At 44.7% G+C, this 27,509-nt stretch overlaps 2 protein-coding genes across 6 annotated transcripts in view; one reads left to right on the top strand and one right to left on the bottom strand.

Moving 5' to 3' along the window:
* FAM217B (family with sequence similarity 217 member B) overlaps positions 1 to 27,509 on the top strand; it is an 80,889-nt gene that overhangs the window by 22,007 nt on the left and 31,373 nt on the right. For 2 of the 5 annotated variants that reach the window (XR_011025266.1, XR_011025267.1), the window contains exons 3-6: positions 18,515 to 18,622; positions 20,298 to 20,368; positions 21,529 to 22,819; positions 26,625 to 26,691. Coding sequence is in view for 3 of the 5 variants with exons in the window: in XM_068263295.1 (XP_068119396.1) it covers positions 16,422 to 16,454; positions 18,515 to 18,622; positions 20,298 to 20,368; positions 21,529 to 22,786 (1,470 nt within the window). In the remaining 2 variants the exon portion in view is untranslated. Of the gene's footprint in view, positions 1 to 14,482; positions 16,455 to 18,514; positions 18,623 to 20,297; positions 20,369 to 21,528; positions 22,820 to 26,624; positions 27,307 to 27,509 lie in introns of those variants that run through there. The other 3 variants (XM_068263296.1, XM_068263295.1, XM_068263294.1) reach the window with 3 other exon arrangements.
* PPP1R3D (protein phosphatase 1 regulatory subunit 3D) lies at positions 5,159 to 13,865 on the bottom strand. The gene is made up of 2 exons (XM_068263297.1): positions 12,489 to 13,865; positions 5,159 to 6,440 (listed from the first exon to the last, which is right to left on the bottom strand). The coding sequence occupies exon 1, from the start codon at positions 13,477 to 13,479 to the stop codon at positions 12,574 to 12,576; it is 906 nt and encodes a 301-aa protein (XP_068119398.1). The 5' UTR covers positions 13,480 to 13,865; the 3' UTR covers positions 5,159 to 6,440; positions 12,489 to 12,573.

Below are 27,509 nucleotides of genomic sequence, written 5' to 3'. Positions count from 1 at the left end.
GTGAGGCATTTTTTGGATTGCGGATGCGTTTCTGCCTCAATGTTAAGTATAGGAAAAACGCAAACCGCTCTGAAAAACGGCACTTCAGAGCGGTTTTGCAGGCGTTTTTGTTACAGAAGCTGTTCAGTAACAGCTTTACTGTAACAATATATGAAATCTACTATACTGAAAACCGCAGCAGCAATCCGCAAAATGCTAGCAAAACGCCTCATAAAAATAAAAAAAAGCGTTTAAAAATCTGCTAGCATTTTGCGGATCTGCTAGCGGGTTTTGGTGTGCACCAGCCCTTAAAGCGGACTTGAACTCTTGCACAGGACAGAAGGAAAGCTTAGAGGAATTACACCCTGTATGTATTTAGAGAGTTTAGCCTGTCTAATTCCTCCTCATTTGTGTCTAATCACAAGATGTAATCTGATCTCTCCCGTGTCACATGACTGCAACGGCAGAGCAGCTAATTTGTAAACACAGGATGTTAACAATATGTCTGTTTCCATTAAAGCAGGAAGTAGACACACTGCAGATTCATTGCAGGATTTGTATTGGCTGTAACAAAGAAATTTTGTGTCTTTTAGAGAACAGAGGAAGTTCTGAGTTGAGGTCTGCTTTAACCACTTAAAGAGACACTGAAGCGAAAAAAAAATTATGATATTATGATTTGTATGTGTAGCACAGCTAAGAAATAAAACATTAAGATCAGATACATCAGTGTAATTGTTTCCAGTACAGGAAGAGTTAAGAAACTCCAGTTGTTATCTCTATGCAAAAAAGCTATTAATCTCTATGACTTTCAAAGTCATGGAGAGGGCTGTCTTCTGACTTTTATTATCTCAACTGTAAGTGAACAGTTTTATTTTTATCTGCTAGAGGAGAGGTCATTAGTTCACAGACTGCTCTGAAAGAATCATTTTGAATGCAGAGTGTTGTGTAATCTGCACATATTAGAGAATGATGCAATGTTAGAAAACACACTATATACCTGAAAATAAAAATATGAGAATATTTTCTTTGCTGCTAATCTTCTAGTAATTATTCATAGTACACAACTAATTCATTATATCATATTTTTTTTTCCGCTTCAGTGTCTCTTTAAGGACTGCAGTCTTAAAACCCCTTAGGGCTTGTTTCCACTGTAGCGGTGCGGAATCGCCTGGATTCCACCGCTGAAGAAATCGCATGCGGCTGCGTTTCCGCATGCAGATTTACCCGCGATTTCGCATGCGATTTCGCATGGCAAGGAGCCATGCGAATTTAACCATGTCACTGCCTGTGTTAAGTTCCATTGGCTTTCATGCGAAATCGCGGGGAAATCCGCATGACAAAGCCGCATGCGATTTCCCTATTGAATACATTAGCGGCGATTCGCCCGCATTCCTGTCGTGCAGATTTTCCCCGCACCGAAAAACACCGCCGCCGCCCACGTGGAAACAGCCCCATCCACTAACATTAAGTATGCGAATCCGCATGCAGTGCCCGCATGCGGATTCGCTATAGTGGAAACGAGCCCTTAAGGACCAGACAGTTTTTTTCCATTCAGACCACTGCAGCTTTAACGGTTTATTGCTCGGTCCTACAACCTACTACCTAAATGAATTTTACCTCCTTTTCTTGTCACTAATACAGCTTTCTTTTGGTGCTATTTGATTGCTGCTGTGACTTTTAGTTTTTATTATATTCATCAAAAAAGACATGAATTTTGTAAAAAAAAAAAAAATGATTTTATTTTTTTGTCACAAGTTAGCGGAAATTGATTTTTATTGTTTTTTTTTTTTTTTTTTTCACAAAGTGTCATTTTCCACTAACTTGTGACAAAAAATAAAATCTTCTATGAACTCCCCATACTACTAACGGAATACCTTGGGGTGTCTACTTTCTAAAATGGGGTCACTTGTGGGGTTCCTATACTGCCCTGGCATTTTAGGGGCCCAAAACCGTGAGGAGTAGTCTTGAAACCAAATGCCTCAAAATGACTGTTCAGGGGTATAAGCATCTGCAAATTTTGATGACAGGTGGTCTATGAAGGGCCGAAATTTTGTGGAAGCGGTCATAAGCAGGGTGGCCTCTTAGATGACAGGTTGTATTGGCACTGAAGTGCAGGAAGCGCAGGATGTTTTCAAATCGTGACCTGGACATGGCAGCAGAGAACATGGGCATGTGATGTATTGGGTGCGTAGACCAATAAGACCGCAATACATTCTTTTTGACTAGACCCATGTTAAGGAAAAGGCCCCAAAAAATGTTACGTTCAGAAACTTGGAGTGGTTTCCACCGAAAAGACTGGGCATTGAAGCTTCTTGGATTGGCGGTTGCGTATTGTGTGGCATAACGGTTGGTCTCAGCCTCAATTAAGTCGTAGAGGCCAGCAGTGATCAGGAAAAAAAACTCTGTCACTGCGGTGGGGCGGGTGAGGGTTTGGCCGGGTCATCAGAAGCCCGCAGGGGTCAGATTAGGGCCTGATCTGATGGATAGGAGTGCTAGGGTGTGACAGGTAGTGACAGGAGGTGATTGATGGGTGTCTCAGGGGGTGATTAGAGGCGAGAATAGATGCAATCAATGCACTGGGGTGGTGATTGGAAAGGGGGTCTGAGGGGGATCTGAGGGTTTGGCCGAGTGATCAGGAGCCCACACGGGGCAAATTAGGGCCTGATCTGATGGGTAGGTGTGCTAGGGGGGGGTGACAGGAGGTGATTGATGGGTGTCTCAGGGTGTGATTAGAGGGGGGAATAGATGCAAGCAATGCACTGGGGAGGTGATCAGGGGGGGGGGGGGGGGGTCTGAGGGCGATCCGAGGGTGTAGGCAGGTAATTGGGTACCCGCAAGAGGCAGATTAAGGTCTGATCTGATGGGTAGCAGTGACAGGGGGTGATTGATGGGTGATCAGTGGGTGATCAGAGGGGAGAACAGATGAAAGTAATGCACTGGGGAGGTGATCAAGGGGGTCTGAGGGCGATCTGAGGGTGTGGGCAGGTGGTTTGGTGCCCGCAAGGGGCAGATTAGGGTCTGATCTGATGGGTAGCAGTGACAGGTGGTGACGGAGTGATTTATGGGTGATCAGTGGGTGATTAGAGGGGAGAACAGATGTAAATAATGCACTAGGGAGGTGATAAGGGGGGGCGGGGGGTCTGAGGGTGTGGGTGGGTGTTTGGGTGCCTGCAAGAGGCAGATTAGGGTCTGATCTCATGGGTAGCATTGACAGTGGTTGATGGGTGATCAGTGGGTGATTAGAGGGGAGAACAGATGTAAACAATGCACTTGGGAGGTGGTATGCGGGCGATTTGAGGGTGCGGGCGATCAGGTGCCCGCAAGGGGCAGGTTAGGGTCTGATCTGATGGGTGGCAGTGACAGGGGGTGATTGACAGGTGATCAATGGGTGATTACAGGGGAGGATAAATGTATACAGTACACGGGTGGGGGGGTCTGGAAGGATCTGAGGGTGTGGGGGGGTGATCAGGAGCCCCCAGGGGGCAGTTTAGGACCTAATCTAAATTATAGCGTTGACAGGGGGTGATTAGGGGGGTGATTGGGTGCAAACAGTGCTCTGAGGCTGCGAACGGGGGGGGGGGGTGTCTGTGGGGTGCTGTGGGCGATCAGGGGGCAGGGGGGGCAGGATCAGTGTGTGTTTGTTACTACAGTCACAGCTGCAACCTCCCGGTGGACCACCAGGGCAGGAGGCAGCCTGTATAATACGCTTTGTATATGCGGCAGATCAGAGGTTAACAACCCGCCAGCGCTGATAATTGGCCGCAGGACGTCGCGGGTGGGCGGAGCCTAATGCCAGCGGATGCACGCACATCCATACTCGCGATCCCCAGCTAATTAGTCCCCCAGGTGCCGCCGGTCGGCGTTAGGCGGTCCTGGGGGTGCCACTTTGCCGACGCCCATAGGTAGTGGGCGGTCGGCAAGTGGCTAAACCACCAAATGTGACCATAATGGTAGTGCATGTGCTGCGCAGATGAAAAGCGCACAGTAATTTGTGGATTTATGTGGTTGTTGGCTTACTTGTGTCTTTTATGGCTCATTAGCTATTAAAACCATGGAAGTAATGGATGAGTATTGATTAGCTTTTTAATTTGGCACCTGCTGCATATGCGAATATTGTAACTTCTGCAATAGATAGTTTTAACGCACTGCATGCACTACTTTAGCCTAACGCAGCACATTACACCTCAACACAACTTGTACACTGTGCATAGGTTTGTTATTGCACTCGTTATTCTGCAACATAAATGTTGCGACATCAATAAACACGTGACTATAACGTCCCACTGTGAACCCAGCCTGAAGCTTGAATTTTGGCAACATACTGCAAGGGAGACCTGATTAGTCATGCCTGGTTTGTGTTGAAAGCACAAGTGAGAAGGGAAGTAATCTGTGTCTACAGACTGTCATTGTGTGTGGCGTACATAGTGTATGCGGTGTCTGGAAAAGGGAGTTGTGCTTTCTACATATGCTGGAGTTGCTTGCAGGTTAAACTGCGTACACATGTCAGATAAAAGTCTTTTGAAACGATTGATCAGCGACCGATCGGCAGAAAATATTTGTCAAAATTTACATAACGACCTAGAAGCTAACGAGGAAAGATGTTTGACTCTCCATCCTGGTGAATTTTTTCAGACGACAATCGTGCATTCCACAAGGTGTGTCAGATATTTCTTATCTCTCGTGCGTGCACAGCGCATGCGTGAAGGAGGAGGTAGATGCATTACATAAGCATTTCTGGGGTCTTTCCCATGAACTGATCCCTTGCATGTGTAAACATTGTCACAAAGATCTGGCGTTCAAACCTTCCAACCAAACCAAAGCAGCAGATTGATTCCTCCATGTCCAAAGATTTTTATCTCACATATGTACGCAGCTTTAATGCAAATTGCAGGCAGCTCAATGGGCCAATCAAATGCATTGACACTAGATTTCCAAATGTTCTTTTCATTAAGGGCCCGTTTCCACTAGTGCGGTGCGAATCGCTGGGATTCCACCGCTGACAAAATCGCATGCGGATGCGATTCCACATGCGATTTTTGCCGCGATTTTGCATGCGATTTCGCATAGGCAGGCTATGAGCGATTTTAACCATGTCACTGCCTGGTTCAATTTGCATTAGTTTTCGTGCGAATTCGCACGCGAAATCGCGGCAAAAAACGCATGTGCGTTTTCCCTATTAAATACATAGCCTGCGAATCGCCTACATTCCTCACGCAGGCAAATTCTGCAGGCCCTACCGTGCAGAAAAATCCTGCACAGAAAAACGCACCAAAAAACTGACAAGTGGAAACAGTCTCATCCACTTGTATTGGTTATGCGAATCCGCATGCAGACAACGCATGCGGATTCGCTCTAGTGGAAACGGGCCCTCATGCAACGGTCAGTCAATGATGACTCAATTTTATGCATATCTGACAGGTCACAGAATTTAACAGGCAAGCAAGTGATGAAGTGCTGCTGTGATGATTTCAGCCAATCAGATGCAAAGAAACCATTTGTTGCATGCCACACCATGTTTACAGTTTATCACAGTAGCCCTCAAACTAAGGTCTGCAGGCCGAATGTGGCCCCTTGAGGCATTTTTACCGGCCCCCCCAACCTCAAAATGTATTACTTATAGATGTGGTCAGCTACCTCTTTAAATATTGGTGGTCCGCATATAGAATAGCAGTGCTGGCACCACCTATCCACATGGTAGTCAGAAAGCAGTCATTCCCTGGCTTCCAATCAAATTCCACATCAGGTGACACTGCTGTCTAATTGGACGGCAGGTTGTCACCTGGGTATGTTTCACTGTCTGGCCCACAAATACTTCTAAATCATTTTATATATACTCCGGCCCCCCAGCAGTCAGAAGTATGTTGACCCGGCCCTCAACCCAAAACGTTTGGGACCCCTGGTTTATCACATTGACTCTTTCCTGCACTGCTGGTAAATTATGTGATCTCACTATCTGTCAGATCAGATATGCTAGTGTGTGTCCAACATCCTGTACCCAAGGCGGCGTGTGACAAGAGATAAACAGGTGTATGTAGAGGGTAAAATATATTAATAACCAGCAAGGCTGTGGAGTCGGTACAAAAATCTTCCCACTCCAACTCCGACTCTTCAGTTTATGAAACCACGACTCCGACTCCAGGTACCCAAAATGGCTCCGACTCCTTAGTCTTATACTTAACAGGGCTGTGGATTTTGTACAAAAATCATCCGACTCCCGACTCCTCAGGTTATAAAATCAACAACTCCGACCCCGGGTGCCCAAAATTGCCCCAACTCCGACTCCACAGCCCTGATAACCAGGCTGTTTTACTTGTTTTATTTTGCTTCCTGGAAGAGTTAATTTCTCGGCATGCAAGTGACAGCTCCTGTCTTGTCGATACCTTGTTGGGAATATAGTAAACCTCACTGATAAGCAAATTACAGCCACAAAAGTTTTCCAGGCAGAATACAACTTCTGAGAGCTGAGGGAGATAAAAAAAAGGTCAATTGTTCATGTATTTTAACTCTGGGACACTTAATAGGCTGCCACTGAGCAGAGACAACAAAACGTTCAACCTGCTTTGTAAATGTTTAAATGTAAAATAAAACCCTTGGATGTCTGAAAAAGGTCATTTTTAGGAGTTGGAGGATAAATACAATTGTTTATCTCATCAGTTTATTTTCACCTCGGGTTACTTTAAGCGTTGTACACACCCTAGATGAAACTGCCGAGGTGGCCTATGATGACCACTAGGCCTGAACGATTTTAGGAAAAGATTGAATTGCACGATTTCTGCCAGAAATTGCGATTTCGATTCAATACACGATTTTCTACTCACAACGATGGATCAGATCGCTCTGACCATCCATGACACAAAACCTCAACGTGTGTGAACCCAGGCTTAACCCAGGTGTAGAATTTAGTAATAGGTGCCCCTTTTATGCAGCTTATTACTACTGGAAGAAAAAAATATATATAAGGCAGCACAGTGGCGTAGTGGTTAGTGCTCTTGCCTTGCAGCGCTGGGTCCCTGGTTCAAATTCTAGCCTGGTCCTAGCCCTGCGAGGAGTTTGTATGTTCTCTCCATGTCTGTTTGGGTTTCCTCCAGACACTTCGGTTTCCCCCCACATCACAAAAAACCTACAGATAAGTTAATTGGCTACTGAAAATTGGCCCTATACTATGGTACATATATAGACATATGACTATGGTAGGGATTAGATTGTGAGCCCCTCTGAGGGACAGTTAAGTGACAAGACAATATACTCTGTACAGCGCTGCGTAAGAGATAGAGAGAAATAGAGATATATCTATATATTTATATTCTATATTACTATACATTTCTCAGTACTGTGTGACATGACAGCAGTGACTCCCCATGTAGCCTATCAGGGTGACATTTTCAGTGTCAGTCACTGTCACCCAGGAACGCAGCAGCACACACCACAGGGCATGCAGAGAGGGGACCACCGTAATAGTAGTTTGCTGACTGTCCCCTGCCAGGTAGAGAGCAGACAGAAGTGTTAATTAATTACTGAGTGAACGGCTCGGCTCCCGGGCAGCACGTCTCTCAGGCTCTTCTCATTTTCTGGGCGAAGGGGGGCGGGACAAGCCCATCCTTCCTGTGTATGCCTGTCTGCCCCATTAACCAGCCTGGCTGTCACCCAGAGAGGGAGGGGGAATGATCCGACTCATTAACCCCTCACTGGCCTCCTCTCCAGCACCTACAGGGAGCATTTCTGCTTTTGCTATACGCAACTGAGGAGGAGGGAGCCGGAAGCAGAGCAGGAATCAGCAGCTGCAAAAACCGCAGCTCTGACGATCTCAAGATCGTCACACTGCTGATCGCGATTTTCGGTTTAAAACCGAAAATCGTTCAGCCCTAATGACCACTCACCAATACTCCATGGTGTGTACAGCAGTTCCCAAGCACCAGCAAACTGCCTGGCGGATCACTGTGGCTGAGAGCAGTGTTCTCCTTACTTACCCCACCTACCATGTTACATCACAACTGCACCGCTCCATCAGCCGCCAACCCCCATCCTGCATTGGAATATAACACATCCCTAGCCTGCAGCTTAGCAACGTGTCTGTACAGCCTTAACCCTGCAGTGTTTCCTGAGGGATAGGGTACTGATCACCACCAGGCGACACAAGGCTTAAGATGGGTGGTCTGGTGAAACAGTCAGGCCACACCTAAATCCTGGAAAATGGCAAATACAAGGTGTAACACAATCCATAAGTTAAACTGGGCCTGAACTCTTGCACTGGACAAAAGGAAAAGGTAGAGAAATGCACCCTGTATGTATTTAGAGAGCTTAGCCTGACTAATCACAAGTTGTAATTAGATCTCTCCCCTGGGTCAGCAGCTGACTGCCACTGCAGATAAGCTAACTTGAAAGCACAGGATGTTAATATGTCTGCTTCCACGAAAACAGGAAGTAGGCACACTGTAGATTTATTGCAGGATTTGTATCAGTTGTAACAAATGTTTTTTTAACGGTTATTATGCTGTTGCATATCTTTTAGAGCAGAGAGGAAGTTCTGAGTTCAGGTCCGCTTTAACCGTTATCACAGTGACCCTGCACTGCTGGGAAATTCAATGATCTGACAGATATTAAATCTGCTAGTGTGTAGCCAGTATCAGATGGGTGTTCTAGTGCAGTCTTAAGGTCACACCTAGATCTTGGAAAGCAGCAAACACATAGTGTAACACAAACCATAAGCTAACTATTACAGAGACCCTTCCCTGCACTGCTGGGAGATTCAATGATCTGGCAGATATCGCTCAGATCAAATCTGCTAGTGCATGGACGTTTTAGTGCCATCTTTAGGCCACACATAAACCCTAGTAAGTAAGCAGTATCTAGCAAGGTTACCTTTATGCTCTCTTTGGCTGTACAATACAATATATTGCTTGTTCTAACTTAAAGAGACACTGAAGCGAAAAAAAAAATATGATATTATGATTTGTATGTGTAGTACAGCTAAGAAATAAAACCTTAAAATCAGATACATCAGTCTAATTGTTTCCAGTACAGGAAGAGTTAAGAAACTCCAGTTGTTATCTCTATGCAAAAAAAGCCATTAATCTCTACGACTTTCAGGGCTGGAACCCACAAGAGCGTTTTTTGAGCATTTTGGCAGCGCTGCGATACGCTAGCGTTTTGCTAAAACGCTCAGCTGATGTTAATGGATGGGGCAACTTCCACAGGAGCGTTTGCGTTTCCCAGAAACGCAAACGCAGGACCTGCAGCATTTTGGGAGCGTTAGCGCTTCAATGTAAAGTATTGAAACGCTAGCAGAAACGCTCAGCAAAACCTAAACTGAGCGGTTTTGCTAGCGTTTTGCGGTTCAGCACACTGTAACAAATTTAAAAATAATTCACAGGACCAATCAGAATAAAAACGCAAAACGCTACACAACCGCTGAGGAAAAAAATACACTGTTGCAAAACGCGACCGAAAACGCGCATGAATCTGCTTGCAAACCGCTCAGACAAAACGCTGGCGGTTGCGTTTTGCGTTTGAGGATTTCAGTGGGTTCCAGGCCTCAAAGTCGTGGAGAGGGCTGTTTTCTGACTTTTATTATCTCAACTGTTCCTGCACTATTTACTTTTTCTCTGCCAGAGGAGAGGTCATTAGTTCACAGACTGCTCTGAAAGAATCATTTTGAATGCTGAGTGTTGTGTAATCTGCGCATATTAGAGAATGATGCAATGTTAGAAAAAACACTATATACCTGAAAATAAAAGTATGAGAATATTTTCTTTGCTGCTAATCTTCTAGTAATTATTCATAGTACACAACCAATTCACTATATCATATTTTTTTTTCCGCTTCAGTGTCTCTTTAACCACTTAAGCCCAACTGGACGAGATTTCTCGTCCAGTTGGGCTGCGCGCACTCCCGCGGGTCGCGCGCGCGCCCGCGGGCCCCCCCGTGCGCGCCCCCGCTGCTGCCCGCTAGCCCACCGATCAGTGAAAGGGATTATAAATCCCTTTCGCTGATCGGACCCCCCCGGAGAAAAGCCGACAGCGTCTCTTCAGACGCTGCGGCTTTTCTGAGCTCTGGGCTCCTTTCTTCTGCCTGGGAGCGAGATCGATCGCTCCCAGGACTTTTTGATTCTGGCCATCTTGTGGCCAAATAGCAAATTACACCTAAAAAAAAAAAGTTTTACAGATAAACATATAAATATATTAAAAAAAAACCCTGTTTACCTCCCACACCAAAAAATACCCACATACAAGTTTAAATTAAAAAAAAAAAAAAAAAAAATTTACAATAATAAAAAAAATAAAAAAAAACATAAATAGTTACCTAAGGGTCTGAACTTTTTAAATATTCATGTCAAAGGAGTATATCAATATGATTTAATAAATTATGGGCTTCTAAACAGTGATGGACGCAAAACGGAAAAAATGCACCTTTATTTCCAAATAAAATATTGTCGCCATACATTGTGATAGGGACATAATTTTAACGGTGAAATACCCGGGGCATATGGGCAAATACAATACGTGAGTTTTAATTATGGAGGTATGTATTATTTTAGAACTATAATGGCTGAAAACTGAGAAATAATGAATTTTTTCCATTGTTTTCTTATTCTTCCTGTTAAAATGCATTTACAGTAAAGTGGCTCTTAGCAAAATATACCACCCACAGAAAGCCTAATTGGTGGCGGAAAAAACAAGATATAGATCAATTAATTGTGATGAGTAGTGATAAAGTTATTGGCAAATGAATGGGGGGTGAAAGTTGCTCGGATGTAAAAAAATTTCAACCCTTCGGGCTTAAGTGGTTAAGGTAGCCATACATATAGCAGTGATGGGCAGATTCCACCAAGAGACAAATCTCTCTCCAATCGAATCTGATTAGATAGAGATCTGTCAGCTGCCTATACATGCTGAATTTCATGCTGAAGTCAATCCGGAATCGGCCTTGTGATGCTGCATCCGCCAGCCTGGCGCTGTCCCCCCAATGTGCCCCCCTGGTGCACTATACATTACCTGACTGTGGCTGCCACTGGCTTCGCCCATCCACGCACCCCACGTGCTTGCTGAAGTAATGTGGGCGGGTGTGTGACTTCAGGGAGCCTGGAGCCAGCGGCGGCCATGGACCGGTAATGTATAGTGCACTGGGCACCGGGGGGCACATTCAACAATAGAGAGGACCGCATTGGGAGTTTCGTCGCTCGTCTCTCTATCGCTCCCTGTTATAGCCGCGCACCCGACTGACCATGATGACACGATATCTTGCAGCATGTCCAAACGACATGCTTGACCCGAAATTATTCACATCGTCGATCAACATGCAATTGGTGGGACCGATTTGTATACGATTCGCTGATAATTACCAGATGATTGATTGAACGCCAAGTCACTAGATGTATGGACACCTTTTAATATCGATAAGTAGCTCACTTTTGAAACCTAGGGTTGCTATATAAAAATCTCTCGATTAGCCTGGATAACCAGAAAATCAGTAATACACATGTAACTAATACAGAGGTTTGAGTCTATTCCCATGGAAGTGTAACTTGCATATAAGCGTGATTTTCTGATCATGTCTATCAAGGATTAGGTTGGAATAAAGCTTCAGACACAGCATAGTAATACTTAGCAATATAAAAGTACTTCTTATATAAGGTGACACTTTATCTGACATATTTCTCTTTTATAAAAACTGAAGCAATGAATATAAAAGGGTTTACCACAGAATCTATTCAGGTACAATAATTTAAGGCATTTTATTGATATCTCGATCCAATCCTATTGTTCTTCACCCCCTTTTGCTTCAGTTTCTTTAAATCGGCCCTAAAGTGCTTATCGCAGATTTTGTAACACAGTGTTTTTATAATACCTCTTGCTTTGCATCAGAATAGTGCACTGAGATTCATGTTCCTTTCCCTTTTACAGCACCACTATCTTGAAAATCACAAAATTTTAAATGTGTGTAAACACATAGAAATAAGTAATATATTTCTTCCAGAGTAAATTTTTCTATAAATTACTTTCCTTTTATGTTGCTGCAGCCTCCCTGCAGGCTGGCCAGCATCTTTGTGTAAATCCTTTTGAGGCAGTTTATTTTAAAGAATAAAGGCCATGCTGAAAATCCCCCATGAAGAGATGGACTTGCCCAAAACCCGTCGGTAATGTCACATTTCTACTACCTACTGTAAATGATGAGTAATTTATGACTTATTTTACTCTAGAAGAAATGCACTTCATATTTGTATGTGTTAGTGTATTTTACATTTTTTGCAATAGTGGACCTTTAATAACAATACCCCTTTTTTTTGCTTTTGCCCCTAGTGTGCAGTCTGTATAGAATATTCTACCTGTGTATAGCCATGTGATGGTCTCCCTTGTATGGCTGCTTAGTGAAGTAATTATGCTGCAGACATGACATAGTAGAAATCTGTGTCTATCTGCCTGTAATAGGCCACTGACCATTGTTAGCTTTGTCCCTGGCATTGCTAGTTCTAGATGAACGTCCCGTGTCATCGCACTGACAGAGATACAGACCTGAAACCGCTAGAAATGTGCGGAGAAGCGTTTTGTGTTTCCAGTAAAAACCTCCCTACCCGGGAGCGTAGATTGCGACACGCAGTTAGATGAAGTGAATCCAGCTCTGCTCGCTGTCCTTGGGCATTTTCAGCGTGTGAGTCCTGGACGTGAACGTGTAGTTCCTTCCCTGATTATTATCCCAGAACTCCTCGCCGCCAACCGCGTACCTCACGGCGAACTGTAACGCCGAACAGATCTGCGTCAGGAAAGTCGGTAACGAGATGGTAAAAGCGAACACATCCGAGTCGGGAATATCCGAGTCTCCCTTCTTTTGCCAGACGGCGTGAACGTCGTAGTGGGTTTTCCAGTCGGTGAAAGAATACCTCACCGTGACAGTCTTCTCAAAAGCCAGGTTGAGGACTCGGATGGTGCCAGAGATGCCCAGCTCTTCGGAACTGGCGACACGCTCCAGGCAGACGCGGTATTTCCTCAGACGCTTCAGGAAGTCCTCGTCGTCGGCCGGCTGTTTGAAGTCCGGCTCCAGGTATTGGAAGGACACTTGCAGGTCCTGGCTGCAGCACAAGTCTGAGTTGATGGACAGCCGAGAAAGAACATGCAGAGGAATAGATGGGTTATCCCCGGCATTGAACACCTTTACCTCCGCCAACTCCAGACCCAGCGAATCCGCAAACCGCACTTTCTGGCAGCGAGGGCGACACTTCCCCACCGTCTTCCTCTCTGGAGAGCTCGGCAGGGATTTCGTTCTGCGGCGGATAATTGGCCGTACTTCCGGGTCACAGCCTTTGCTGGGAGCATTGCTTTGCGCTCGTTGCATCTCACGTGGTCTGCGCTGCTCCTTGCTCGCCGCTCTCGCTTGCCCACCGAAGCCCTCGGCCAGCTGTACATTCTGGTAGAGGTTATTGATGTAGCTCAGGCTGCGAGGGAGGCAGAGTTCACCTTGCTCTTTACAGCTGCGTGGAACGATGAAGGGGTGGACCGTGTAAGACATGGCATCGGAATGGTTAAACAGTCAATGGCTGCTGTCGGATCTACATAACGCAGTCAGTCCGGCCGCCGATTCTCCTCCGAGCTTCTCTCTGGGCAGCAGCTTTTACCCGGGCTGCATTTGAATGGGATTCTTCACACAAAAGGCAGAGTAATCCCTTGGTGGCAGCAGCAGACGCCACTGCGCCTTTTTTATTTTTATCCCCCAATTCCGGGTTTAGGAAGAGCAGTGTGAGCACACCCCTTCTCTGGGAGGCACTTTCAGCGACAGCTGACCTTATGAATGAGCACTCCCACCTCCCCTCACTGACGGTGCAGGCTCTGTGTATTGTCCTGTCACTGTCACACAGCATTGTCACATTATGCGTGTCACAGCAAGGACAGGGCTGGCACAATGATTGTTTGGTCTCTGCAGTAGCATAATGTCCTTTCTGGTGATTGGTGCATTGTCTGATCCGTCACTGCCTGGAAGCCCGGCCTCTGTAGTCTTAGAAACCCTCTCCACCCAGTCTGTCCTATTCATGAAAGCATGGGAAGATCTGTGTGACCTGTGCAGGCTTGAATGGTTAAACAAGATTGCTCGCTATGCAGACAGCAGTTCAGTCTGTAGCTAGCTCATTGCAATCATTAATTCTGTCTGACAAGCTCTGAATATAGTTCTGCCTTCTTAAAACAGGATAAGTTTGCAATAATTCAGCTGTAAAGCTGTGTACCCACGTCACAATTTTCCAGATGACCGGTGATTTTTGCGATCGCGCAATGTGGTTACAAGCGCACAATCACTTAAGTGACTCTTAGCATCGTGTGGCAATAACGACCATCACGGCGGAACAGATCTTTAAGATCCCTGACAACGCATAAAGTGCTGTAATGTCTTGACTTCACGTTTACACCCGTCATGTAACGTTGCATATGTCACGAGCAGGAGACAAGGGGACATTGCTGGACCCATCGGGCGGTGAGTACGAAGGCTTAAGTGAGCGGCTGCGGTTTCCCGTGATGCATCACTTCTGAATATGCTAATCATCTCTTTATGCCCCTAAAGCCAGGCTTATATCTGGAACTGCTCATGTATAGTGAGCCTATAGCTTATACATGTTACAGAGCCCCACCAATGCAATATGCATACAGCCCGTTTTGGACTTTCTGGTCCTCATTAGTGTATGGCAGGGATTGCTATGGCTTTATGGGATAGGGCTTGGGCCAATACCAAGGAAAGCTCAGACAGCTCGGGGTGACCCGAAACCACTGGGAGAGTAGAAGGGGCTAAAATAGACCCAAAAGCCCACCTACTAAAAAGTAACACTCAATATAATGTTGCCTTCTTAAAACAGAAGGTATTTGCGATACGTCTGAGCAACTGTGGTTTCCCATGATGTATCATTTTTTTGTCTTTTAAAAATGATTGCTAATCTTGCTGTGTAAGACCTATTAGGGATACACTGTAGCGGTCAGGGATGGACCATTCACTCCGGCTTCTGCAGCCCGTCCTGTAGATGCTACATTATCAATAATCTCCACATGTTGTCACTGAATGCCCTTGTCATCCCCTCCTGTACATAGATTCTCCAGCATACAGGGCAATTTGTGTCCACAAGCTAAGAGAAGGGTTACAGGCAACGTAATGTAAACCACACACATACAGAAATCTTCCACATGCCGTTTTTACCCAAGGACACGACCCGGGCACCAATTCTGCAAAAGTACTGTGTACTGCAAAAACCAGCGTACTGTGCCTGCACAGTTGTGCAGTACGTGCCAGATGACTTGGGCATGAGTGCAGGCGCAGAAGAGTCGACCCCACCGGCTGGTCGCACATTGCGGACAGCCAGCAGGGACACAGAAGAGGACCGGGGCTGCGGCGAGGGACTGAGGCGGCTGTGATGCGCTGGAGGAAGCCCCAGGTGAGTAAAAATAAATTACATCTTTCGCCTCAGAAGTCCTTTAAGGGGAACATCCCTTGGATGTGAAGTGGTTAAAGGAATGCCTAGGCTGTGTTCCTTTTTTCTCTTTCTGCCTGAAAGGGTTAAACATCAGGAATACAAAAAATGAATGCATCATTGAGCAGAGACAATGAAACTGAAAAAAACAAACAACCAAAAACCTTTGCAATAATTGCAAACGCTCAGCGCTATTTGAAGTGATTTTTCAGAGTGATTCTAGGCATGTGCCTGGCGATTTTCTAATCATGCCTAGCAATTTTTGGAGCGTTTTAGTGTATTTTTTTTTTTTTTTTTTTGGTACAGTAGAGTTTGAACTGAACAGCTTCTGTAACAAAAATGTTTTTTCCACTTTCCTATACTTAACATTGAGGCTGAATCGACTCAGAAAAGCACAGAAATGCTGCAGGACCCATGTTTGCGTTTGGGAGAAAATCACATCACATCTGATCACCTTTATTCAGTCTTTCTTTACTAGACAGTTTTACATGTATGTGATTCTTTTTCTCACATCTAAAGTGTTCTTGAAGAATAGCAATGAAACCATATGTGTGCAGCAGAAGTAATGTAGGCATTGTGCTGCATATTGTGTGACAAGCTTTGCAGCAACGAGTCACAGATACACAAACACGGCTATTTAAAGCTGCCAGCACTTGGGAAATGTTCTATAGCGTGTTGCTGGAGGTATAGATTTCCAGCTATGTGTTGTGTATGATGCCAGGCTGGACCCACAATGCTTTGCTCCCGCAGTGACAACCCTGTGGCTTTGAGGTTGGAGGAGGAGGAGCGATGGGCTGTACTTACCTCACATCGAGAAATATTCAGCAGTGACATGAAAACAAATAGTGCCAGGGGATATAACGGAAAAGAGAAGGAGAGCGCCACGCAGCACAGGTGTCTGGTGCAAGCATCATGAAGTCTCACAGCTGGTGTGCTGTCATCTAATCTGCCACATTTCTGCCAAATCTGTGATGGGATTTGTAGTCCAGGACTGTCGCATTCTAGAATGAGAAGGAGCAGGCGGCAGAGACATGGTAATGTAAGGAAACCCATCCTGCTCATCCTCTGTGCTGCACAGCATGCAACCCTCTGTTTGTTTATCAGCTACTGCAAAATCAGCCCAGTTCCCCAGATCGTATGGTGCTTATATGATGCATGAGGATGTAATTATTATACCTTTCATAAAGCTAAATAAAGAGAATGATAGAATAGTGTAAAAACCTCTTCTAAAATATCAATATGTCATACTGTGGCAATATTGCTTTCAGATAAATGTTCCTATGCAAGTTTGGAGCAGTGAGAGCAGAGGTGGAAGTGTCTGTTTGCCCACTTGCTGGAGATTTCGAGGAATCTTGTCCCCCCTCCTCCTGATTCTGGTGCTCAGACCACCTCTTGGTCACATGCTTCTGAAACAGATGCATACAGTTGTGGCGCGCACACACACACATTACATGATCCTCAGATACAATCATTCCATCAGATTTTTACAATCAAATTGTACACAAAACCGCTGTATGTGGAAACAAATGATTGTATGGGCGATTGGAATACAGAATTTTGTTGGATTTAGAGAAAGTGCTCGACCGTTTATTTGAGCAATCGAGAATTATCTTCTGATTACTTACAATTCCACAACTTTGATCAATTGCATCTGAAGAAACAAGTGTACCATTAATGGGCAGATTTAGATCCTGTTCTCTAATGTCTGTGACCAGCGATGATGCCATACTCTCAGGCATAATATCTGGTAGAGGCTCGTGCCCATACAGCCTTTTATGTTCTGACTTGCGTGGGGGCATGCTAGACGCCTACTATTCACTGCTATGGTAACACATATTGTCACAAAACACACCACAGATATTGCTTTATTATTATTTAGTATTAACATAGCTATGACATCTTCCACAGCGCTGTACAGAGTATATTGTCTTGCCACTTACTGTCCCTCAGATGGGCTCACAATCTAGTCCCTAGAATAGTCATATGTCTATATATGTATCATGTAGTGTAGTATTATAGTCTAGGGCCAATTTTTAGGGGGAAGCCAATTAACTTTATATGTATGTTTTTTGAATGTGGGAAGAAAGTGCAGAGCCAGGAGGAAACCCACACAGACATGGGGAGAACATACAAACTCAGCACAGGTAGTGCCCTGGCTGGGATTCGAACGGGGGACTCCTCTCACCCTTTTGTTTCTTGGAAATTGCTGTACACTATGTTCATTATGTTACATTTGTAACTGTAATTACTATGTCTATGAATTTTGTAGTATGTACCAACGTCTATATTCTGTGTATACCAGGACAAGGGTGTAAAAATTGTGCCCCCACCGTCGACTTTGAACAGAGCCCAAGAATGGAATACTGAACTTACCTTCCTCCACACACGCAAATCCCTGCCCCGTATCCCAAGAGGTCCCTTGGTATTTTCTGGGTCCCCTGCATTCTCCCGCTTGCAGCTCCGTAGGCTGCGCGGCCCGCTGCGATCACACACCTGTTGTCATGAGCATTCTTGAAAGAATGGCCGATCGCCAGCTTACGGAGCTGCCAGTGGGAGAACAGAGGGGACCCAGAAGGCATGGAGGGGACTCAGGGGATATGGGGGGCTGGAGGAAGTCCCAGGTAACTTCAGTATTTTATTCTTGGGCACTGTTCAGGGTCCCTTCAAGTACACAGTTAGGATGCATTAGAGAAATGTTCCTCCTAGTATTAGGTAGCTCCCAGTATGTGTATCCAGAGGTAGCCCCCAGTATTAGGTAGCCAGTTCTACCCCCCAGTATGAGTAGCATGTTTTGACACCCTGTGTAGGTAGTAGCCCCCAGTATTAGCCTATCCTGCCTGGCTATCCATAATGGCTAGATGCAACCTCCCAAGTATTATGAAGCCAGATGCAGGCTCAGACAGTGGTGCAGTGTGTTACTAGTAAGCTAATTACCAGCATGGAATACAAATTATGTGACTTGGAGTGGGTCCAATCGGAGTATAGAGTGCATGCAGCCATGCAAGTTCCCCCAATTCCAAGATGGATACAGTTTGCATTAAACTTGTATCATCCCATTGCCCACCAATGACCTTTTTTGTTGTTTATTTACATGCTTAGACACAGAGAAGATCCCAGTCTGTCGGATTCAACAACCAAGGCCTGAAAGAGTGTAATCCCCTACTAATCCCAGTGAGGAAGTCGCAGACCTTCAGCAATACACACAAGGTACTCCTCTGACACTTGTATTACTTGTGCTGCTTTTTCTTGCAAGATGAATGATGTAGGTTATGAATGATGAATGTTCGTGCTTCTTGGCTGTACCAGTGCTATAGCACCATATGAATTAAACAGGATACATCTGGGCACTTTTCGGAGTCGGACTTGGGAATACTCATTGACAAAAGTTCAACAACCATATTCAATGCCAAACATGCAGATACAATTCTGGGGTGCAGAAAAAAGGAAATGAAAAAGGTATGATGCTATTTTACTACTGCCTCTGTACAAATCACTTGTGAGGCCATTTCTGGCGTTCAAAACACTGTTTCATAGCTTGGACAAGAGATGACTTGGAGGTGACCTAATTCATTCCTATATATATACAACCAAGGACAATAACAAAAGGTTAGCAAAAGGGACTAGAGAGCATGATCTGTGTATGGAGGAAGGGGGATTCTGTCACTTGTTTAGAAAGGAGTCTTTACAGTAAAGCTCGGTTCACACTATAATGGACCCAGCAGGAACTGTACTGTCAGAAACGGATTGATAATAATTGCTCCATAGAAGCATTGCAGTCCACCTCCCATCTGTTTAATTTGTGGTCTGTTGTTTCAAAAATGCATAGCATTGGAACTATTGTGAGTCAAGCCTAAAAATAGGAGACTCAAGAGACTGAACTCGATGGATGCATGACTTTTTTCAGTGTAGATAATTAAAGTTCATTTTGCTACCATTACACATAAATGATTGCTGTCACCCTGCAGATATAGGGACTCTATCCCTTTGGCAACAGTTCAGGGCTGAGTTATGGGCCGACACATAACTAGTCTAGAGGCTAGCAACTCCTACTTTTTTTTGCTCTGCTTTTGGAGGGGGGGGGGGGGACATGGGTGATTGCTGTATGCTGATATGCTGAAGAAGGAAGAGCCTGCTTGTGGGGGGCACTACCTTCTCGCACTGGAGTGAGGGGGTTGCAGGTGACCCAGGATCAGTGGATGGTCTTTATCTAAAGGGACTGACACTGTGCTGGATTGGAAACCACACGCCAGTGGCATCCATATTTTCCTATGTAAGACTATGTCTGGCATAGGACCTCTGCTGGAAATGTAGGACATAGTCTGATATAGGATTGGAAAGAGTTAAGGAGGAGAACGGTGCTCTATGCCTGTGCTGGGAACAGATTGTCTGGCACCCCAGTAACTAGAGGAAAGCAGGGGGCCCAGAGCTGAGGGGGGCCCGAACTACTAACCTTCATTCCTCTGATACAGGGAATTATACTGCAGACCAGGTGTTTTGTGGCTACACTTATGGGTGGGAAGATCTCAATGGCCACACTTGTTGTATGACCCTTTTGAGATGGGCACCAAAGCGGTGAAGAGCACCAAGGGGAGGACAGGGAAGGGGTGTGAACATGGGTGAGGGGGGGGGGGGGGCATCAACGTTTTGCTGGGGACCCCATGAATTGAAGTTACACTCCTGTATGAGGGCCATCTGACGTATGTGCAGGACTTGCATTCACATAACAGTCAGCAATACAACAAGGGATGAAGGCACCGTCCAGCGCTGATAAAGTTGTAAACTGTTCCGTACTGGTAAAGTTTAGTGATTCTGTTGATGTCTTGAGATTTGCTAGTGCTGTCTATGCCGTTATTTCACTGTAGTTTATCGATTTTGTATCTAGATTTTGCAACCTGAACTGAAACGTTCCGTGAATGAGAAATCTTCCTGGGATAATCCTCGGCAAGCCGTAAGGTAGTTCTGTTACACTTAATCTCCCCCGTGTGGTGTTTCATGTCGCTCCTCTGCCTCGCCGCCCAGCATCGGGCCTCTCTTTTTGTCTCATTCATATTAAATTCATGAAAGTCAGGCCACAAAGCAATTTGTTGTAGCGGTATCTATAAAGTAACCCGAGATTTCACTCTTCAGTCCATGCCGTAGTCTGGTGCCGCTGGTCCATGCCAATTATGCTCTGGAATGAATTGTTACCTGATGTACTGTGAATACCACGGGACAGTAACAATGTGAATTGCAACCAGAACCAAACCTTTGCTTTCCTCTGTTTATTACACACAATTGCTTCTTATGTTCCTGTGAAAGGGGAGCACAGTGCTCCATGTTTACTGATGATAGACGGCTGAAAGGCACTAGGAGCAATGCAGCGTTACCGTCTGTAGACTCAGTAAAATGACGTCCTATCTCCACTTATTATTTATTTTCAAAAGAAAACTCATTGTGTTAAGCGGACAGTGCATTTGTCGTTTTGAAAGTAAGCTTTACACCTAGTAGGAGGAGAGTTCAGAAAGTTATTTATGATAAGCTGTATCATAAGCTTAAAGGGAAACCGTAACCAAGATTTGAACTTCATCCCAATCAGTAGCTGATACCCCCTTTCCCATGAGAAATCTTTTCCTTTTCTCAAATGATTATCCGGAGGCTCTGTATGGCTGATATTGTGATGAAACCCCTCCCACTGTGTGATGTCAGGACCACGGTTCTGACATCACACTGTGGGAGCCTTGTTGCAATGTGGGAAATAACAGCTGTTTCCAACTGCCCAAAAATCAAGCAGCATCTCCTTCCACTGACATTACCTGCCAGCAGTAAAAATATCACCATGTGGTAAATGTCAGAATGTAAATCATGGAGAGGATAGATTTTACAATGGGCGAACACTGACTAAATCATTTATACATAATTATTGTAAAAAGGAAGCACTTCTTTATTACATTTATTTTCACTGGAGTTCCTCTTCAAATTGCTGAAAGACTTGTGGAGGAACCATCTATATTTATGGCAACTCTATTTCTCAGAAAGAAAGAGGATTTCCTTCTGAAGAGATAACTAATGCTTTGAATCAAAAAAATTACCCCATTTATTTATTGTAATGTGTGTTTTTGTCTTTTTTCCCCCAGGCCCAGCGCTGTTTGTCAGACTAAAAATAAATTGGAGAAAAAGGGATCGTTAGTGGGACGCTGTCATGCTGAGAAGATTCTGAGTGAAGAGTTGGTTCTAAGGAATGGCGTGAATGAGTACCCAATGGCTTCAGGCGTGAGCATGAAGCACCCGACTAGTTTAAATTTACTGCAGATATCATCGTGTCCCGTGAGTGACAGGCTATCCAACCAAAAGATGCCCAGTGCTCCACATGAAAGGGACACTCTGCAGGTATCATCATGTCCCATGAGTGACAGGCTGTCCAACCAAATGATGCCCAACGCTCCACATGAAAGGGATTCTCTGGAAAAACTATTCCTGGACTTGGACTTAGCTGAGTTTAGAAATGAAGAAGAAGACAGCGCCAGTGACCTTTCTGACTCTGAGCGTCTTCCCATCCCACCATCCCCTCTTGCCCCTCCAGAAATGAACCTACGTGCTGAAGAGATCAGCCCTGGCTATTTTAGTCTTTATGCTAAACCCAAGAGTGAAGTTTATAGCTATCCGGATGTTCTCCCTCCACCATACAACTCGTGGAACCTTGGTGAGATCTCAACCCTCTTAAATAAGGAAGGGAAGAATACCCTGAAATCCATGCCATCGGGGTGTCTAGAGCGATACATTGACCGTCTGCTCCATCTGGAATGGCTTCAGAGTCAAACAGTTCAGGCTGAAAAAGCCAAGCCGGTTAAATCGAGATCTCAAACGGCACCAGGTCTGTTCCACCATGGGAAGTATTTAGGAAAGAGTAAATCCTGGCATAGTTCCTCCCCCACCAAACAGACTTCTAATCCGGATAATACTTGTAAAATGACTTGTGCACAGGAGAGACATTCCCACAGAAGGTACCCCCAACGTCAGATGTCTGATCTGCCGTGTTTGAGTAGAACCTCTCCTAAGAGTAACGGGTCAGCGAATCTGTCCTCACCTCTACTCAGAAATACTCAGGTCATAAAAGCAGGCACAAAAAAGAAATCGGTAATGAATGGTCAACAAGATGAAAACGTCTCTTCATGTGGAGGCAGCTCAAAGATGTATAGTACTGGCAACCTGAGACCACCAACAAAGCAAGGCTCTGATTCTAACCATACCCCTAGCACAACAAAGCAGGCAAAGTCCTGCAAACTCAAGAAAGTAAGCAACCCATCATCGCCCATGTCTGACACTGACTACAGCTTAGCAAGAAGAAATGGAAGAAACAGTCAGCCACCTTCATGTAAACTGAAAACAAAATGATGCACGAGATGTGAGGACAGTGCCTTGATTAGTGTAAGGGTTCTTATCAGCACAAGTCAGATATTTATTGTTTGATAAGGGACACACAGTTTGTGTACATGAATGTTTATTTTTTATATTTGATCTGGTTTATGAGGCACTTTGGATACATCATAAAAGCAGTTTGTATGATTTCTTATGGAGCACCTATAGCCTGTGTTTTGAATTCCATTTGACTTACATTTTCTTTCTCTTCCAGTTGCAGTCTTATTTTCCTGCACTTGAACTGCTTTCCTAGTGGTTTTGGCTTTAAAGTGTACCAGAGCTGATTAAAAGAAAATGTTTTATACATACCTGGGGCTTCCTCCAGCCCTGTCCGCTTGGATCGCTCCCACGCTGCCTTCCTCTATCTGCAGCTCCAATACTGGGTCCCGTCCCTTCCACCAGTCGCGGCAAGTCTACGCAGGAGAAGTACGTCCTCTACGTATCTCGGCGGCTGCTGGAGAGATATGCAAAGAGTGCACTTCACTTGCGCCAGACTGGCTGAAGTGACGGGACCCGGTATCGGAGCTGCCGCCAGAGGAGGGCAGCAGCATGGGAGCGATCTGAGTGGATGGGCTGGAGGAAGCCCCATGTATGTATAAAACTTTTTCTTCAGCTCTGGTTTCCTTTAAGTGTCTGGGTGTGTGAAGCTAAATACAAATCAAATGCATTTGAAATGGAAGCCTTTTTAATCAAAAATGCAATGTACACTTTCTCCTACATGAGATGACCAGTGTCTAAAATTGTTGAGATAATCTTATACCCTTCAGACACCAGTGGAATACTTCTTTTAGGGCAAGGCCATTTCATTTTTACCCCTTTGATCTCTTGATATGGCACATCTTACACTGACACCAGTTAAATTTGGTGCCAGGAGCAAAGATGCCAGTATATTTGTTAGGGCCCTTTTCCACTAGGACGTTTGCGACTGCTTAATCGCAAAACCGCAAACCGCTAGTGATTTTAAAATCGCTACGGTTTGCTTTTTAACATAGGAATCGCGGTAGGTAATTTCCACTACCGCGATTCGTTTTTCACTTGATCGCGATCGCGCCGCGGAGCGACTTTTGCCGCGATTTTGCTATGCAGTGCATAGCATAGCAAAATCGCGGCCGCAAACGTCGGGAAATCGCCGGTAAATTTTTAGCTTTTTCGATTCAGCAATCGCTAGCGTTCAGCGTGAACGCTAGCGATTGCTAGTGGAAAAGGGCCCTTACAGTTACTCTGTTCTGTCAGCTTTATGAAGCATTTTTCATCATTTATACGATATCTAAAATCTTGTAAGCAAGGTTAAGCATTTACCAGTGTGTCGGGTATAAAATTAAAATGCAGAACATGCTACCATTAACTTCACATTTTGCCTATAAAATAGCTGACATGCCAACACCATAATAAAACCCCCTGCCACCAATAGGTGTGGGTGCATTGTCTCCGATAAGTAGCTGCCAAATGCTGGCAGCAAACTAAACCACTCCTATTGAGAAAATCTGGTGAGAGCTTATGGTGTGTGTGTGTGTGTGTGTGTGTGCGCAACAGCTGAACGTCTAAGGATGTTCTTTAGGTGCAGCCTATCTTTAATATGGGGTGCTGAAATTACCTGGTACCTATATGAACTGACCCTTCCGTCATAAGATGGCACCAATGATGTATTCACCTTCACTTGGCTGCCCCCCCCCCCCCCTTCTTTTGGCACAAGAGCTCAGCTGAGTCAGGGTTCTAGGAAGAGTTATTCCCACTCCAGCCCCCTACCCCCTTTTTTTGTGTGTGATATGCTCTGTCCCTGACTGCCACACTCAAGCAGCACTTCTGATACTCCAGTGGAGGTAGGGTGCCTTCATCCACCTCTGTGCCTTTTTTTTAATCCTCCCTGTGCCTCTGTCCTCTGTCCCTTCTGTGCTTTTGACCGTCCTCTGCCCCCTCTGTGCCTCTTGGTCCCCTCTGTCCCTCAGCCTTGTGGAGATCTCTCCCCCCTCCCCCCACAGCAGCAATAGCAGTGCTGGACTCGCCTTCCAGCACTTTCCTTCTAATCACTCCGCCTCCTTCAGCCTCTAATGCATGGCACTGCTTCCTGTATGTCACGTGGCATACAGGAAGTGATGCCGTGCACAAGAGCTAGCAGTGGTGGAGAGTGGAGGATGGACAGCTCTGGACTCTGTTCAGGGGTGAGTCCAGCACTGCTGCTGTGGGTGAGTCTCGCTGGGACTCTGGGAAATTTTAAGAAGCAGCTTTAAACTTCCCACACTTGGAAATGTCACATAGACGGGTTTGGGCCATTTGTATTGGTGGGTCATATAAAAGTTGGGGATTACCTGTACTAAGAATTGTTTTTGTTTTCAGTGCACCGCTTTGCTACATTCCTGTTTTGGCATGATGTGTTTTCTGTGAGCCTGCACGTTTAATTAATGAATCTTAACCCTCGGCACTCCAATTATGTATATAAAACAATCCTACAGACAGAAAGGAAAAACTAATTTTACTAAAATAAAGAATCTCCTTTAAAGGGAACCTAAACTGAGAAGGATATGGATTTTTCCTTTTAAAATAATACCAGTTGCCTGACTCTCCTGCTGATCCTGTGTCTCTAATACTTTTAGCCACAGCCCCTGAACAAGCATGCAGATCAGGTGCTCTGACTGAAGTCAGACTGGATTAGCTGCATGCTTGTTTCAGGGTTGTGATTCAGCCACTATTGCAGCCAGAGATCAGCACTACTGCCAGGCAACTGGTATTGGTTAAAAGGAAACATCCATATCCCTCTCAGTTAAGGTTCCCTTTAAAGTGAGTCTGAAGCAAAATTAAAATAAAAAAAAAAAAAAAAAACAGATACTCTCATAAGGAGAGTTGAAGGCTCTGGGTCCTGTAGAGTCTTCCCGTTCTTCCTACGGTGCGTGCATTATAGTGCTGGATCCCTGTTAGCAGTCTCCAACCCATGGATTGGAGAATGCTCTCTGCCCCTGCGGGAGGCTTCGGCAGCCAAAGTGCTCCCGAAGACAGGCCACTCCGTACTGCGCAAGCGCAGCACACATTCCCGTGCATGCACAGTACTGAGCAGCCTGTCTTTGGGAGCACCCGGGCTCCCGAAGACTTCTAAAGTCTCCCGCGGCAAGGGATTTTACATTTGAATGGGGGAGCCAGCGCTGGAATGAGTGGACCATGAGAGGAGCGAAAAGGCTCTATAGGACCCGGAGTATTCCCTCTCCTTAGGGGAGTATCTGTGTTTTTTTTTCCCAATTAGGCCTTCACACTTATCACTGCGATTTTTGGGTGTTTTTCTGTTCTGAACGGGATTTCCTGTTTGCTCTGATCGCCAGAGGCGATCGGAAGGGGTGGGGGGATGCCGCTGCACAGCGGCTATCATGCAGCTAGCGCTAGGCTAGCTGCATGATTAAAAAAAAACAAAAAAAACGGCTGCACCGCCACCCTGGCGATTTTAATAGAACGCCAGGGTGGTTAATGTGTACTTGAGTTGACATGAAGAGATAGACAGGTACAATACCAAGAATACAAATACTGTACCTAGGCTGTGTTCTATTTATTTTTTTGCCTGCCAGGCATGCATTTTTTTCCTCTAGTGCATGGCACTGCTAGAGGGATTCAGATACGTACTTGCAGCAACACAAGTACGCCTTGGAGATGCTGTCACAGCTGGAAATGGGCCCTGTAGGATAAGCGTTATATAGGTTTGGTATTTCAAAGAGCTATTTTTACATCAGTAGTGTATAAAATGTTAATAGTTGTATCCTTTTCTGTACTGTAATTTTTTTTTTTTTTTTTTTTTACTAAATGTATTTTTGATAACTATTTTAACATTTTTCAGAGATGCTTGTGAACAAGACTGAAAGGGAAGCCATGCGGAAAACATTCCTGTAAATATCCCATAGGATGTAAGTTACACAGCTGCTCTGTGATTGGCTGAATATTAATACTGCTTCCTATCCCGTGGTTACTACATTGCAGCCTAACTGCCACAGTCTTCCAAAGTTAAATCATACATTTGTGACGTTTCATATCACAACTTAAATTGACACTGAAGCCAAAATAAACGTACGATATAATGAATTGTATGTGTAGTACGGATAATGAATAGAACTTTAGTAGCAATGAAAAGTCTCGCATTTTTAGTTTGTGTATATATAGCTTTATTTATAACCTTACATCATTCTGTCATATTTGCAGTCTAGAAACCACACTCTGTATTTTAAGCTGTAAAACAATGACCTTGTGCACTTTCTTGCAGTAAAACCTTATCTCAAGCTGCCTCTCACTGTTTCCTGGCTGTTAAAGCTATTTAAACATGAGACTTTTTGTCTTTGCTACTTATCTTATATTTATTATCCGTACTACACATACAATATGGTTATCTCATAAGTTTATTTTTGATTCAGGTTTGTTTTAAATAAAGGTTAGCGATGCAGAAGAAGTCCAATGGTGAAAACCAGCATTCAGACATAGATAAGAGTGGTTATGACTCCCAATAAACTGGATATAGTCAAATAAAAGCTTGTGTTGCTGTGGTTTTTATACCCCCTTTCCCACCAAGATTCATCCCTTTGCCTTTTCTTAAAGTGACACCGAAGCAAAGCGAAAATAAACGTATAATATAATGAATTATATGTGTAGTACGGATAATTAATAGAATATTAGTAGCAGAGAAAAGAATCTCATTTTTATTTTCATTTTTTTTTTGTTTAGTTTTTTTTTG

The sequence above is a fragment of the Hyperolius riggenbachi genome, chromosome 12, assembly GCF_040937935.1.
Source record: "Hyperolius riggenbachi isolate aHypRig1 chromosome 12, aHypRig1.pri, whole genome shotgun sequence".
Classification (NCBI taxonomy): Eukaryota; Metazoa; Chordata; class Amphibia; order Anura; family Hyperoliidae; genus Hyperolius; species Hyperolius riggenbachi.
The sequence above is the reverse complement of the archived record's forward strand: the minus strand, read 5'-3'. Positions and strand labels throughout refer to the sequence as shown.